Source organism: Erpetoichthys calabaricus, chromosome 5, assembly GCF_900747795.2.
Source record: "Erpetoichthys calabaricus chromosome 5, fErpCal1.3, whole genome shotgun sequence".
NCBI lineage: Eukaryota > Metazoa > Chordata > Cladistia > Polypteriformes > Polypteridae > Erpetoichthys > Erpetoichthys calabaricus.
This window is the reverse complement of record NC_041398.2, coordinates 216389204-216404297: the sequence shown is the minus strand read 5'-3', so window position 1 is coordinate 216404297 and position 15094 is coordinate 216389204. Positions and strand designations below refer to the sequence as shown.

Here is a 15094-nt window from a genome sequence, read left to right as displayed (position 1 = left end):
ATAACCAAAGTCAACTTACAATAACAATATAATATAATATAATATAATATAATATAATATAATATAATATAATATAATATAATAATATTTGAGCTTTAATTCAGAATTGGTTTGATATTCTGCCCGCACTCGAGGTATGCTGACCGGTGCCATTGGAGAGCACAGTAATTGTTAAGCAAAGCGCTGGGCAGCGGGTGGTTAAAAGGACACGGTATTGAACAGTGCAGCATCACTAAACGAGGCATTTTGTTTCTCTATATTTTATTGAACACAGGACTGTACACACTACAATAACATTTCCAGTACATACTCAGCCTAATCTGCAAATGAGTGTGAGTGCACACGTGTTATTATCATGTACTGTTCAGCACATAGTGGGTTCACAGCTACTACTGCACATCAACCAGGAATTACTGCATTATGTCATATCTCCTACAAATAAATTGACAATGAAGCCACTTATGCATCTACATTTACAAGAAGGACAGTTTCAAATACAGTACTAACAAATCAATAAAATGTTAAAAGCTTACACAGGAGTGACAATACAAATTTTACTGCGGCGCTGAGAGCAGAGCATTGAAAATGCAAGAAGCACTGGGTCCGGGAGCACAACAGCGTAATCATTTTCCTTTTATTATCTTAATGTTTGCAGCCTGAAACCAACCTCGTTGATTGCATTTTAAAGGCTTGTCAAGTGGCGACAGCAGCAGCAAACGGTCAGGATGCATCCTCTTCTTAGGGGGAGTAACGGAAGCGGAGAGCAGTCTTATTTCAAGGACCAAACCCCCTTCGTCTCAGTTTGCGTCAACTGTCTTTAAGAGATGCATTATGGCTTTAGTAGATTTGTTATTTTTAATTAGAGCATTCCCAATAATATTAGTAAAGTCAGCATTTTAGCACAATGATGGAGTAAACTGTGACATAATGTATTTAATCCACATTCCCCAATCCCTTTCCCTGCACATAGACACATATACCTGTTTTACACGCAGTCATTTCTGTGATAAACTTATGAAGTCCCAGTTAACTGTGCAAACAGCCAAAGCCAAATTTAGCATCCCTCTCTTTTGAAAATGAGCAGTTAAGTCTTTTATCCTGTCAAGCAAAGACTGACACTTTTTCCACCTTGGCACTAAATTAGCTGTTTTAATAAGGGGAAAAATGGACAAGCACATGAGATACACAATATGTGTACTAGGGAGCAGAGAGCCAGTATTTAAACAGAGGCGAGCGGCACACTTGCTGGAGCCTATTAAGACTGTAGCTGCACTGAAAGCTGGAGCAGCAAACAAGGAAACATGACAGCTTTCCAGCTGACTTCAGGTGAAAGGCTTCAGCCTGACTGGCATGTGTAAATTTGGTACCCCCAACCTCCCTGCCCCCCACCAGCTCCTACTTGGCTGGTGTACAGGCTGCTCAGTTGGAACGTCTGAACAATATCTGGTGAAATTCAGACACCCTGCCTCCAAATCGGGTTATCATCCAGGAGGTGAAACACTGCCACATGCACTGCAGTGCCCACCGATTTTGACTGCGATTATAAAGCTGAAAATGCTGGCTGCAACACGAAACCTTCAACATTCAGCCAAATGAGAGATTTACTCGTCAGGTGGTGGCCTTAGGTCTAGCCATTTAAGATCTTGTTTGCAAACCATAAGTTGCTAAGAAAACAAAAGATTTCAGACATATTAAAATGACAACAGTCGTCTGCGAGTTCTTTTTTAATATTAAATGCCAAAGCCTATAGTTGTGGCAGCTGTTGTCTGATACCACTCACCTTTAACCCATAACCACAAACACTGTGTGTGCTACCTTACTTTCGCAGCACCCGATGGCACACAGTCTTCAAAATATGGAATTGATGCTTAGCGTCTCATAATTCCAATGGAAACGCACCATGAGACAATGAATTTGATATCACATGCAAAAAGATCTGTGAAGCTGTGCCACTACCATATGGAAATGACATCTGCTTGAAATGTGTATTTACAACCTGATGTCAGGATATTTTTACTGCTGAGTTATTTTCTTCCAGGTAATTGATCAAAGCCTTTCATTTTAAACTTATAAGAGTGTGACACATGCCTGTCAGAGAAACTGTCTCATCTTAATGATACAAGTGCAGAATACTCTTAATTGTTATCAGTTACTTCCTAGCTTTAGACCCGACAATGTTAAATTAAAATGCCCCACTTTGGTTGCCAAAGATTTAACAGGTTACCCTTGCATAATATTCCTGGAGGAATGAAACGTAAATTGAGGGGTTTCTGTCTCTGTATCCTTTACAATGGAAGGTCACACCTCCATGAAACAAACCACACTTTCTTATCATAAACCTATGGCTGCTTGACTCCAGCACTGTAAAAAGGCAATCGATTTCTAATACTTGGAAAGAAATATTACTGTACTTTGCTGTAAAATCCTGGCGAAAACAAAGAGGCTGCCTAAAGAAAGATTTACCCAGCGTACCCTGCTTGGATGATAAGAACTATTGGCCACTTGCCCTCGCAATCTGACTGTTATATAATTCCTCTTAGATCTTGACCGTTTCAGTAAATGTCACAGGTGCATTCAGTGGCTAGCCACCATGATGCAGCATCCCCAGCCATGAATGAGTATACCAGCGGGCTTCAGCTCTACATGTAATAATTATTTGGACATATCAAACTAATCCTTTCCACTCAAAACATGCTTGAGCTGTTACGATGTACTTCTTTTGCCCCTGCACACAATACTCAAATTAAAGTGATGACAAAAACAGAACAATCTACTGGTAACTGCCTGTGAAGTTACATGCCACGATAAATTGGGTTATAAGTAAGCAGTGGCATACTGCTGTCATAACTGAAAGAATATTCCATGTTGAACTTAGTTACTTTTGTACATCTGAAGTCTACCATAAAAACTGAAAAATATAATTATAAAGCAAAGTAATCAATCACATACAGCAGTTTGCTATTTTTCAGTGTCACATGAAAACGGAATAAGAATGTCCTTTTGAAAAGTGCAAAAGGAAGTGCCAAAGGCTGGAGTACATCTTAAGACAGATACAATTAGACCAATTAATCCACTACCTGGAAGATACAAATTGCTCATAAAGTCGATGGAAAAGAAAGCCTTTCATTGCATTGAAAATATTAGGTACTCCTATGAATGTAATTTGTCTCTTCTCACTTTGAGGAAATGAGCCAAAAACTTAAATAACAAGATATACAGAGTAAATTGGTCTTTCTTCATATCATGTCACATATTCTGATATGTTCTCTATACAGTATATTTCATTAAACAACTTCATTTTTGCAGATGAAATCACTCATCTATATCCTGCAATGTCTTAGAATTCAAAAATTAAAAGACCATACATACATTATTATAATAAACAATAGCTGACTACAACAGCAGCTTTCTGCTGGCTCCTTATGTTACTGTCATTGACTGTGTGACCTTTCCTTTGTATTTAATAAAAGGAAAAAACCTTTCAAGAATGCAGCAACTTATGTGTAAACAACCAAAAAGTGTAAACAATCTCAAAAAGACTACATGATCAGCAGAAATCCCAACTTCCAAGGCTCAAGGCTCCAACAGCACATCCTGAGCGGTGCTGGGTCTACTGGGAAGGCCAGGTTCTTCAGACCATGAATCTGTGCTCCTTGCCATCATGTGCCATTAAGATGACGTTGCGGTTTGATGTCCAGATGAGGCGTGCCAGCTTGAGAGCATTTTGAGAGCCAGGAGATGCAGGCTGGACTGGTGGCACCTGGTAAGTTTTCATACATCGCAATTGAGGGGCAGAATTCAGCATGCCAATGCTTCCCAAAAGTGAGGTGTTCATCTGAAAGAGATATTAAAAAGGATGAAATAAAAAAAGATTTTCACAATCATTTAATAATAATAAAAAATAGCTCCTGCCTTACATCTAGTGCTACTGGGACAAACACTAGCTCCCTCCATCACTGACCTGGATGAATACATGGATTGTAACAGTAATAATAATAATATTATTTATTTGGACCTTCCACAGCAGATTTAAAATCATCATTACAAAAATGTTGAGTTGGCACATGCTAGCTACCCCACAGATCCAGGGTCTTTACTGTTGTGTTGGATCTGCATGTTCCCCACGTGTGCATGTGTACTCCAGTTTTCCTTCCACACCCCTAACACATATACATTAATGTAAATGAAGATTCTAAACTGACCCCTTTCAAGTAGAAGTGTAGGGGTGTGTGTGTGTGTGTGTGTGTGTATAAGGACCCTACAAAGGACTGATATTTTCACGCACATGCTGCTTTGTTCCCCTGTTGCTCTGAATTCATTTTTTGTGGTGGGCAATTCAGAAACGATTCATTCTTTTTAATGACTCTTTTCAGTAAACCATGGGAAATGACTTGCAAACACTGATTCAGCTGAGCTAAATTACATACGTAATGTGATCAGCCTCTTTTGCTTAGATGTTTAAAGCACTTGTGTGATGATATCAGCCTCTTTCATTTAGATGCTTACAGCAGTGTTTCCCAGCCTCGGTCCTGGGGGCACACTGTGGCTGCAGGTTTTTGTTCCAATCAGCTTCTGTTTTTTATTGGACTCCTGGGCTAATTAAGTGAACTGTTATTTCCCAAGTTCTGTGTTTTGGGAACAAGCAGTTATATGGGAATAATGTATTTTTTTCTTGTTAACAATATTTTCATCTTGATTTTCATTCTACTGTTCCAGGTGTTCTAATTGTTTAATTAATTAATTATTTACTAACTAGTCATTTAGCCCGTTACAATAACGGGCGCTAGAACAGTAGTGCATAAACATTAGTAGGAACAGTCTATATTAAATGGCAAGGGACTTTGACCTCATTCTTTTTGTTGGTCGTATTTTTCTTTCTTTCAGCCTTTCTTTTGTTGATGTTTACTTGCTGAGCTGACCATTCTTCGTGGGCTGCCGCCGTGTATTGTGTGTCTTTAATTTTCTGTGACAGTAATATTGTCTTGTACGGCTCTATTCAATAAGGGCGCATAGATAATTTAGTTCAAATGGCTCTGAAATATGTGAAGAGCAACAGGTGCAGATCTTTACTTACGCGCGCCTTTATTCGCTGCGCCCAATTGAGGTCGTCCTTTTGAGGCTCGCCTTTTTGTGCGCGCCCTTATTGAAGGATGCCTGTGCGTGCCCTTATTGAAGGATACCGTCTTGTAGGTCCGCTGGCTTGTACGTCCGTAATATACCTTAAATTTTCTCTGGCGGTAATACAGGCGTGCGCGTCGGTAATATGCCTTTAAACTCCTCTGACAGTAATACTGGCTTGTATGTGGCTGTAATATGCGTCACTGTATTGTATACCTTTAATTTCCTCTCGCAGTAATACTGGTTTGTATTTCCGTAAAACGCCTCTAACTTTCTCTGACAGTAATATCGCACATAGCACTGTGCCCCGCGCATGCGCACTTCACCAAAAGACACCCACACACGGACACCTGGACGCACATAGGGATTTTAAATATATAGATTAGTGGGTCTAATGCTAAAGTACATGCAGCCTTTGATTATTCAGTGTTGTTTGCCTGGGTGTCTGCTCTGCTCATTTTTAATTGTCATTAATAAGATACAATGAAGGGGGAAAACTGCACAGAGAAAGGGCAAAATATAATGAAATCGACATAAGAGAGTTAAGCATTTAAATCTATAGCAAAAGAAGAAATAATTCTAAATGTCTTATAAGTGTAAAAATCATGCTGCTGTGCTTTTCTGAATGTAGAATAAAATAACAATAATACCAGCTAATTAAATGAGATCAGTGCTATCAGGTGTTGTCACTGATTAGGAATCTGGTTGGAACAAAAACCTGCAGCCACAGGGGGTCCCCAGGACCAAGGTTGGGAAAAACTGGCTTAAAGTATCGCTCATCTGATTTATGATTGTCGTTTATCTTACTTACGATTCTTTCTAATTGGAACTAAATCATTATTGGCGAACAAGAACTCTGTCATTGATTATTCTGTTGTTCATCATACATTTGAAATATAGAAATAACACATTTATGAATAACTTTTTTGTGCAATTCACATTGATTCGAGAACACGCCACATGATTCTCGTTCATTTGATTCCTGAACTGAATAGTTACCTGAGAATGAGTCACACAATTCTTGTTTATTTGATTCACGAGCGAGTCACGCAATTCTCATTCATCTGGTTCGTGAACTGAATCATTACCTGAGGACAAGTCACACAATTCTCAATCATTTGATTTGCACAGTGGATCAGTGAATCATCGCCTGAGAATCGGTTACACAATTCCTGTTCACTCATGATACTTGAACTTACTGTAGTGTCTTATTTTAATTTTAATTATGAATTTTCACCATAAAGTCATGCTTTGTGTTTTTAGAGGTTAACATTATACAATACATATTACTAATATGTTTAATATATAACTTAATAAATATAAAAACTATAATTAAATAAATATTTAACTTGTGATTTATTCAAAAGGGGAGGGGATCTCCCCCAACAGGTTTTGTTTTTGTACTATGGATGAATCAAAGGAATGAAATTAATCGATTCACTTAATTGGTTAGTTTAAAAGAATTAAGACAGTCAAGTGAATTGAAATGCTCATCACATTTGGGTTAAGCTGGCCTAAGAATGTTCTAAAAATGTAAAAGGCCATTTTCTTTTTTCTCTGTCTCATTTTAAACTCTTGTTTCGATAAGTGAAATAGCTTAACATTTTTAATGAAAGCACCATTCTGTTCAAATTCTGCTCTTTAAGACAAAAAACACATCATCTCTTCAATAGATGTCACTAAAAAAAATCAAAAAATCAAAAATAATAACAAAGCAAAATAATAGATGATACATTTTGCTTGGTCTTATATGGTGCCTGTGTATATTAGGGACATTATTCTAATGAGATTGTTAACTATGACCCAAAAAAGAGTTGGGCTACTAAAGATCTTGTCCTGCTCAAACCTCAGTGCATTTTTTCTAGAGTTATTTACCAGACTGCTATGATACAAAACAACATTGATCACCCTTGATCTGAGTAACTGTGCTATCACTTCAGCATTCAAATTTCCAATAAATGTCTGTCTGCTTCAATCAGTAATCATTATAAGAGCTCAGCTGAAAAAGAGTGCTGGTTTAAAAAAAAAAAAAAAAAAACATTCACTCAGTGTAGTGCATTTTTGTGGAATAAATGTAGAGAGCGGGCAGAAAGTCTTGTATTATCACTGAAATGCAAACCTCTGCTGCTAATATCAAAGGTGAAATCAGCAACAGTAGAACTATCATATTTTACTCCTAAACAACAACCAAAAAGATAAATTGGTCCAATGTCATTTATTGAATATAAGTAGAGCACAATTTTGAATATCTGCCATCAAAATAAACGTCAATATATTTAACCAGGCATCCTAACAAATAACCACTAAGGCAAATTATAAAAATACTATAATAATAATTAGCGGTCACTGCTAACTGATATTTAGGCATGGGTTGTGTTGATAGGACACCTGAAATGAGTGCACAGTAGTGTTTCTGTACAGAAGTCGATACAGATGGAGTAGGCACTGGCTTGTTGATCTGATCTGCTTGAATATGCAGAATATAAAATACTATAATCACCTTTGTGGCCTTTAAGCTAAATGGTTGCTCTTAAATCATGTCCTGGGGCCTCATGTATAACGTCGTGCATACAATTCACACTATAACATGGCGTAAGCACAAAAACGGAAATGTTCATGCGCACAAAAAATCCAGATGCATAAATCTGTGTGTACGCTAACTTCCACGTTCTTCTGCTACATAAATCCCGGTCAGCGTGAAAAGTAACGCATGTGCACATCCTGCTGTCCTGCCCCAACTCGTCCCAGAATAATACCTCTTTGAATATGCAAATCAATATAAATAGCCCTTAAGCTCAGCCTTCTGTGAAAAGACAATGGCAAAAGCACAGGGGAAAATAGAAGAATTTCAGAGAATACCAAGTGTAGGCAAGGAAAAACATACTATTTGTTGGTTTAAACAGTGGTATAATCAACAAAAGTTGATCGAGTGACAGTGTCAGTGAAACTCGAAAGTTCAAGTTCACAAAGTCGCACAGTACCGAAAAAAAAAAGAAGCGGTCAGATATCAAAGTCACCGTGAAAAGGCGAGTCGTAGCCCACCGTCTGAGTGTCATATGAAAGCTTATTAAGGTACAGAGAAAAGAAAAAAAAATAGGGACACAGTGAGAAAAAAGCTCGAAATGCCAACTTTAATCTCGAAATTTCCACTTCAATCACGTAGTTTATTTTGTCATTAAAGTAGAACATCATAAACTTCATCTTTAAATTGTTAAATTTACTAGTTTCTCTAATACCATCGTAACTAAAGTAGCACGTTAAATGTTTTGTTTTGTATTTGATCTTCTATGTGCTCTATGTGTGAATCACTACATGCTTCTTAAATGGACTTTCTCTTCCACCGACAGGACACAGAATCCATTACATTCGTGATATTACAGCTCTCTGAATAATTAAAATACTGAGATGTGTACTTGATATAACTTTCATGATGATAGGAATTAAAGCATGTTATTAAACAGGGGAACACGGTGGCGCAGTGATAGTGACGAGCAGGCGCCTCGTCCACAGATTGTTCCTGCCTCCCTCAAGATGCTTGCTGTGCCATGTGCGACTTTCGATGAAATAATTTATTACAGCAGTACTGTCTCTTTCAAACCCCCAATTCCTGTCCTTCCTTTTCTTTCTCCAAGTAACCAATCGCCACACAATCAGCTCTGTAATAGATGTTAAGCCATCTGTAAGCTTAGAACACAGATTCTTCAAAACTTTTAAGGAACATTGAAATATCTTCGTTGTACATGTTTAATTATTCTATCCATCTATCTTTCCAGTGTCGCGCCAGCCCCAGCAGGAATACAGCGTGAGGCGGCGCTGCAACACCGTGTCCTCACATGTTTAATTATTAACAATACAGATTATTTAAATGACATTAACATTTTATCTCTATAATGTAATAAACATATTTTGCTGCATTTCATCTTAAAAATGATATTGTCATCTTATGTAAATACGCGCTTTATAAAGTGGCGCAGATTGTGCAATATTATAACTATTACAAGTTTACAGTGAAGTGATTGTACTTGTAAGTACAAACAGTTTTATAAGGAGCACTTGATGGAGTGATTGAGTGCTTTATAGTTCTTGGGATGAAGCTGGTTCTGAACCGCGAGGTCCATACAGGAAAGGGTCTGAAGCGTTTGTCGGATGAGAGCAATTCAAATAGCAAACGTCTGAGGCAGCATGTGCTTGATTCTGTTTACCGATAATTCTCTTTCCGATCAGCTGCTCCGAGTGGTGCAGCGAGAGTAATATGGAAAAAGATGATCCGCTGTGGCAACCCCTAACAGGAGAAGCTGAAAGTAGAAGAAGAAGGTGCAAGTGAGAGTAACAATGCTAAAGCAGCTATGGCATTTAGAATAGTATGGCCATCCCGTGGACCATTATATTGTTACAGGTTAATTACAAATAGATCAGCTCAACCTTTATAATGCACTGGTGAGGCCTCATCTTGAGTACTGTATGCAGTTTTGGTCTCCAAGCTACAAAAAGGCCAGAGCAGCACTAGAAAAGGTCCAGAGAAGAGCGACTAGGCTGATTCCAGGGCTAAAGGGGTTGAATTATGAGGAAAGATTAAAAGAGCTGAGCCTTTACAGTTTAAGCAAAAGAAGATTAAGAGGTGACATGATTGAAGTGTTTAAAATTATGAAGGGAGTTAGTACAGTGGATCGAGACTGTTATTTTAAAATGAGTTCATCAAGAACACAGGGACACAGTTGGAAACTTGTTAAGGGTAAATTTTACACAAACATTAGGAAGTTTTTCTTTACACAAAGAACGATAGACACTTGGAATAAGCTACCAAGTAGTGTGGTAGACAGTAAGACTATGGGGACTTTCAAAACTTGATGATGTTTTTTTGGAAGAAATAAGTGGATAGGACTGGTGAGCTTTGTTGGGCTGAATGGCCTGTTCTCATCTAGAGTATTCTAATGTTCTAATATTGTAGCATAGTTGGGGACTACTGGAACATTTAATGCTGGAACAGGTTGCACTTAAACCAAAGACATGCCTTAAACTAATTAACAGTCGGGTGCACTCAGGGGAGCGGTAAAGGGAGCAGGACTTTCCATCCTGTTTCCGATCCCGCTGGGGTCGATTTGGAGGGGAGCGGCGTTGTTATAACTGCGGCCACTGTGGCATTGTCTGGCGGTGTTGTCCAGAGAGGACGTCCAAACGGCATGGACGTCGGGGCAACACCCTCAGACCTGTCGCTTGTATCTCCACAGGGCAGAGCCACAGACGGGAAGACGGCAACTTCCCAACTTGGAGAAGGCCAGCCCTCGCGGGACGTGCTGCTGAGCCCTATGGGACTCATCTGAGGGAAGGGCCCTGTGACGGATGGCTGGGGCCCATGCCTGGCCGGGACGCCCCTTCACCACATCTGCCAGGGGGACAAGGGTGGGAAGCCCAGTATCTCTCCCTGGGCGCTAGATGGCAGCCTCCCTGGGGTGCAGCAGTGCCTTGGACTCCCCCAGGGCTTCATGGGGGTTGGATTTCTGTGCAGCTCTGTGGGGTTCCGCAGGTGCCGCCAGGGGGTGTGGCAACAGGAGCTGCTGGCCCCTTTTGGGCACTGGTTTCGCCTTACCCGGAAGTGCAGCCAGATGTCGCCAATCAACCACCTGGAGCACTTCTGGGTACCCAATAAAAGGGAGTCAGCGACCACCACTCAGCGGCCAAAGTTGGGAGGTGGAGGACAAAGCTTGTTGAGGTGGAGTGGTGGTGAGAGAAGAAGGTGTTTGGTGACTGGACTGTGTTGTGGCTGGAGGGATTATGGGGAAGACGTGCCCTCCAGCTGAAGAATAATAAACAGTGTATTTAATTTTACCTGTACCTCCGTGTCAATCTGTGTCGGGTCTGGCGCAATATAGCGCCTTTCTTAAAGCAGTTAATTTCAGTGTATATGATAAAACTGTGTCAGGGATTTGGATCTAAAATGAAAGGGAAACCACACTGAAGCAAAAGCACTGCTTTGATGCTGGGTGCCACCAGTTTGCAAAACCGAGTGGAGAACTTGCGTACACCAGGGTTGGAGCTACTGTGAAAATGTGTGTGGCTTTACGCCAAGTTTAGGTTTTATACATCGTGATTTGAGCGTGGAAACGGGCTTACGCAACATTTTTTTGCGTACGCACCGTTTATACATGAGGCCCCTGGAGAGCTGAGCAGCATGTAGCTGCTATTTCTCTCCATCCAGTTCCTTAATCAGAGGCAAATTCTAATTAGGCGGCCTCTACTGTCAGTTGTACACAGCAGAATGCATTTTACTTTTCTAAGATAGATAACACCAGCACCATACCCATGACAATTCTTACTCTGCCCTCAATGCTACCACAATAGACTCGGGTCCCACAATTCTGAACTGGATTAAATGAGGATGTTTTTATCCAAAGTGGATTACTACTTACAAGTTAGAGTGATATAACTGGAGTATTACCAGGTTAAGGGACCTTTACTTAAGCAGCATTTTCTTCATTACAGTCCAAGTTTTAGCTCATACGTTACCCCGTCTTTCACTTTATTAAGATACTCATATAAATTTATTACAAGGGGGAGTTAAGTAAAAGTTAGAAAATGGGATTTATTAGAAAATGGAACAAACCTTAACAAAACTAATCATGTCATTTCTCAATGGAGTCTCCACCCTTCTCAATGCACTTGCGCCACCTGCCTAGAAGTTTCTGGATTCCAGCAGAATAAAGGGTTTTGTCTTGTCCTCTCAACCACTCGTGCACCCGAGTTGCCGAGGGGTACTACAATCACTAGTGCAAGTTACTGTGACTTATTGGAGACCAAAGTGAAGCCTGCTATTCGATTCACGCGGCGGGGACTGCTGTCTCATGGAGCCCTTTTGCTGCAAGACAATGACACACTGCTAAGAACACCAAGGCTTCTTGGAAGAAACTGAAGTTTGAGGTATTGTCACATCCTCCTTATTCACTAGATTTGGCACCAAGTGATTTCCACCTTTTTGAACTGCTAAAAAAGAATCTGGGTGGTTGTCAATTCAAGACAGATGTGAAGAAAGCAGTGCATGAGAGGTTGTTTGGACAAGACAAAATTTTTATACTGCTGGAATCCAGGCAGGTGGTGCAAGTGCATTGAAAAGGGTGGAGGCTACATTGAGAAATGACATTATCAGGTTTGTTATGGTTCGTTCCATTTTCTAATAAATCACATTTTTTAACTTTAGCTTGCCTCCCCCTCGTAATACACTGGCTGCTTAATGAGAAGGTCTTGGTAGAGATCAGATCTGCAAGACTGTGGATTACAATTTGATGTTGTGGTTGCATGACGGTACAGTGTCAGCCACACAGCTACAGAGTCCTGGGTTCAAGTACCAGGTCTGAAGCACCGTGTACATCTTCAAAGTTCTTTCTCTTGGTACTCTGATTTCCCCTCAATATCCAAAGACATGCAGATACTGTAGCAACCCTAAACTGGCTCTAAGTGTGTGAGTGTGGGTGTGTTCTGGTCCCTACATTGTTATCACTGCTGCAAGGATTGGCAGCATCTTCCTGCTAACCTAAACGGGGCAAACAAATTAAAATGTGAAAGCGTGAATTTTGTTAACTATCATACCTATTATTTTTTTAGGCTGATAAAATTGCTTACATGCTTTTCTATGCCTAGTGTATCAGAAGGTTAACTAACGTCTTCAGGGTCCCATAATGAGGTCTTGTTTAACTATTTTAGTCATCCTTCAATTAGGCTGTTAAGTATTTCTTCTTTTTTGGCTAATACATCTTGCAACATATATTGATATTACTGTTTTCAGATTTTTTCTATATTTGTAACAAAGAAGTATGTTGTTTAGTTGTGCTGACTGACCCGTTAAGCTTAGTATTTAGATTTCATTATCATAGTCACTGACACACCCTGCCTGCTGTTCAAGTAGGATATTAATTCTTTCTTTATTTATGCATCAGGCCATATATCTTTAACAGCAACTGCTTAACAGTCAAAAGACACATTGGAATGGAATACTATAGTTATTGCTCCTCTGACACTGATTATTGTCTTTGATTGCAATATCTAAACAGTCTGCAAATTTTATTTTTATCTTTTTCAATTGCCCATCCATCCCTCAATTTTCTGCTCATGGTTTATCCGTTGTATGGAAGTGAAACTGGTGTCTACACATCTAGAAGCGAGCATATTGGAGCAGACTCTACTTGGATATGATGCCACTTGATTACATACCACATATGCATGCACAAGTTCTCCTACATAATGCTCAATTTATATTCACCCAATGAGCAAACGGCAAAAATATGGACTTGAAACCTGAGTATATAAAATTTTCATATCCAAAAATCAAATGCAAGAGGCAGAAAAAAACCCTAATAAATGGCCAGTATAATCCAGTTTTCTGTTCTGTTACCCAAATATGAGTCATTGTGGGTAAAACCATGGCCAGATACAACAACCACTCTAATACACATTCTCATTTGGGAAATTAAAGCAATGAAAACAGATTTTTAAAAGCACCAATTAACATATTAAATATTCATTCATTTTCAAGACCATTTAATTCAAACTCGAGATTGTGAGAAGCTGAAGTCTACCTTGGAAGCAGTGAACATAACACTGGAAACAACACAAGGCCAGAGTGTCAGTCATATTAACTGTTAATAACGTTCAAAAGTATCCCCAACCTGGATGGTAAATACCCCAACCACCTCAGACTGCAAGAGAATCTCAGGGCTTTAGGCCACTGCTTCACAAAAGATACCAGCAATGTCTGTTATTATGTCCATAGTCTGTGATGCATCTTGACATGGCAAATATTTATTACTGCTGTCTTGTAAACACAATAAATAATAAATGTACACTTCTTATTTCCAGAGGTAAATGTTGACTGTGCTTACTAAATATTTTTTTCTTGAAGGTACTTCTGAATTCTGAAACTGCTATTCTATCACCATCTTTTAAGCCTACAAAGGAGTAGACTAAGAAAGGGATTCTTTCACATAAGATGACAAAAAGTTTGGAGACACATGTTTGTAAAACCCTGGAAAGTGAGCTATGAAGGAAACATGGCTGATTGCTTAGCGGCAACCAAAGCTAATGTGATAATACATAAGGAAATGGGAAGCCTGCATGACCTAATACTTTATCTTTTATGAGGACTGGGATGAAATATAATGTCAATTTTTTCATTTTAAGTGTAAAAGTTTACTTCTGCAGGTGCAGGTTTAACAGTTTGTTCGGTATCAATATAACTACACATCTGGACCCGCAAAAAGAAAATAAAAAACAGAAATATATGTTTGCTAGTCATGTTTTCAAACAAGAACATATGTTTCTGACACATTCTTCATTATGAAATAAAAACTTTCTAGGACTTAAAAGACATAAAGTGTAATCTATTAATACTAACTGGTGTTGTACAAGTACAGTTCTTATTAAAAGGTGTGACAATTTAATGGCCGCGTAGTGTCACCCGTGACGTAACTGTATCGAAATCAAATGAGTATTCGTGTTTGAACATGTTTGAACTAATAGGTGCGTAAATTGCAAGCTGACAGAACCAGTTGATAGATAGCTATAGGGAAAGTAATACTGTAGATATCTGCATGTACACTTTGGCTTAAAAATGGGTGATTGAAATTTAGAGCAACATATGAGTATTAATATTACATTTTGTGTGAAAATCGGCAAATGCATTACAACTATTGCAAAAGGCATATAGTGAAGATGCTATGAGAAAGTCAAGTTGTTCAAAGATGGGTGAGAAGATGATGACCCCAGAAGCGGACAGCCAAAAACAACAATGATGGATGTTAATATTGAAAATGAGTTCCAGGCCTGCTTCCAGAAATGGGAACGCCATTTAAGTCAGTTTATAGATGCACAAGGGGACTACTCTGAAGGCGACAATAGTTACTAGTGTACAGTTCCACATATATATAATTTTTTAAAGGTGCATTCTGGGAATTAAATTGTCACACCTTGTATATAAATTGTATGAAAA

General features: G+C 39.1%; 1 protein-coding gene across 6 annotated transcripts in view; it reads right to left on the bottom strand.

The window, feature by feature from the left end:
- Positions 1–244: 244 nt before the first annotated feature.
- LOC114652243 (WD repeat-containing protein 7) overlaps positions 245–15094 on the bottom strand; it is a 535548-nt gene continuing 520698 nt past the window's right edge. For all 6 annotated transcript variants that reach the window (XM_028802521.2, XM_051928322.1, XM_028802524.2 and 3 more), the window contains one exon: positions 245–3835. In XM_028802521.2, coding sequence (XP_028658354.1) covers positions 3632–3835 — 204 coding nt within the window. In that variant the 3' untranslated portion in view covers positions 245–3631. The remainder of the gene's footprint in view (positions 3836–15094) is intronic.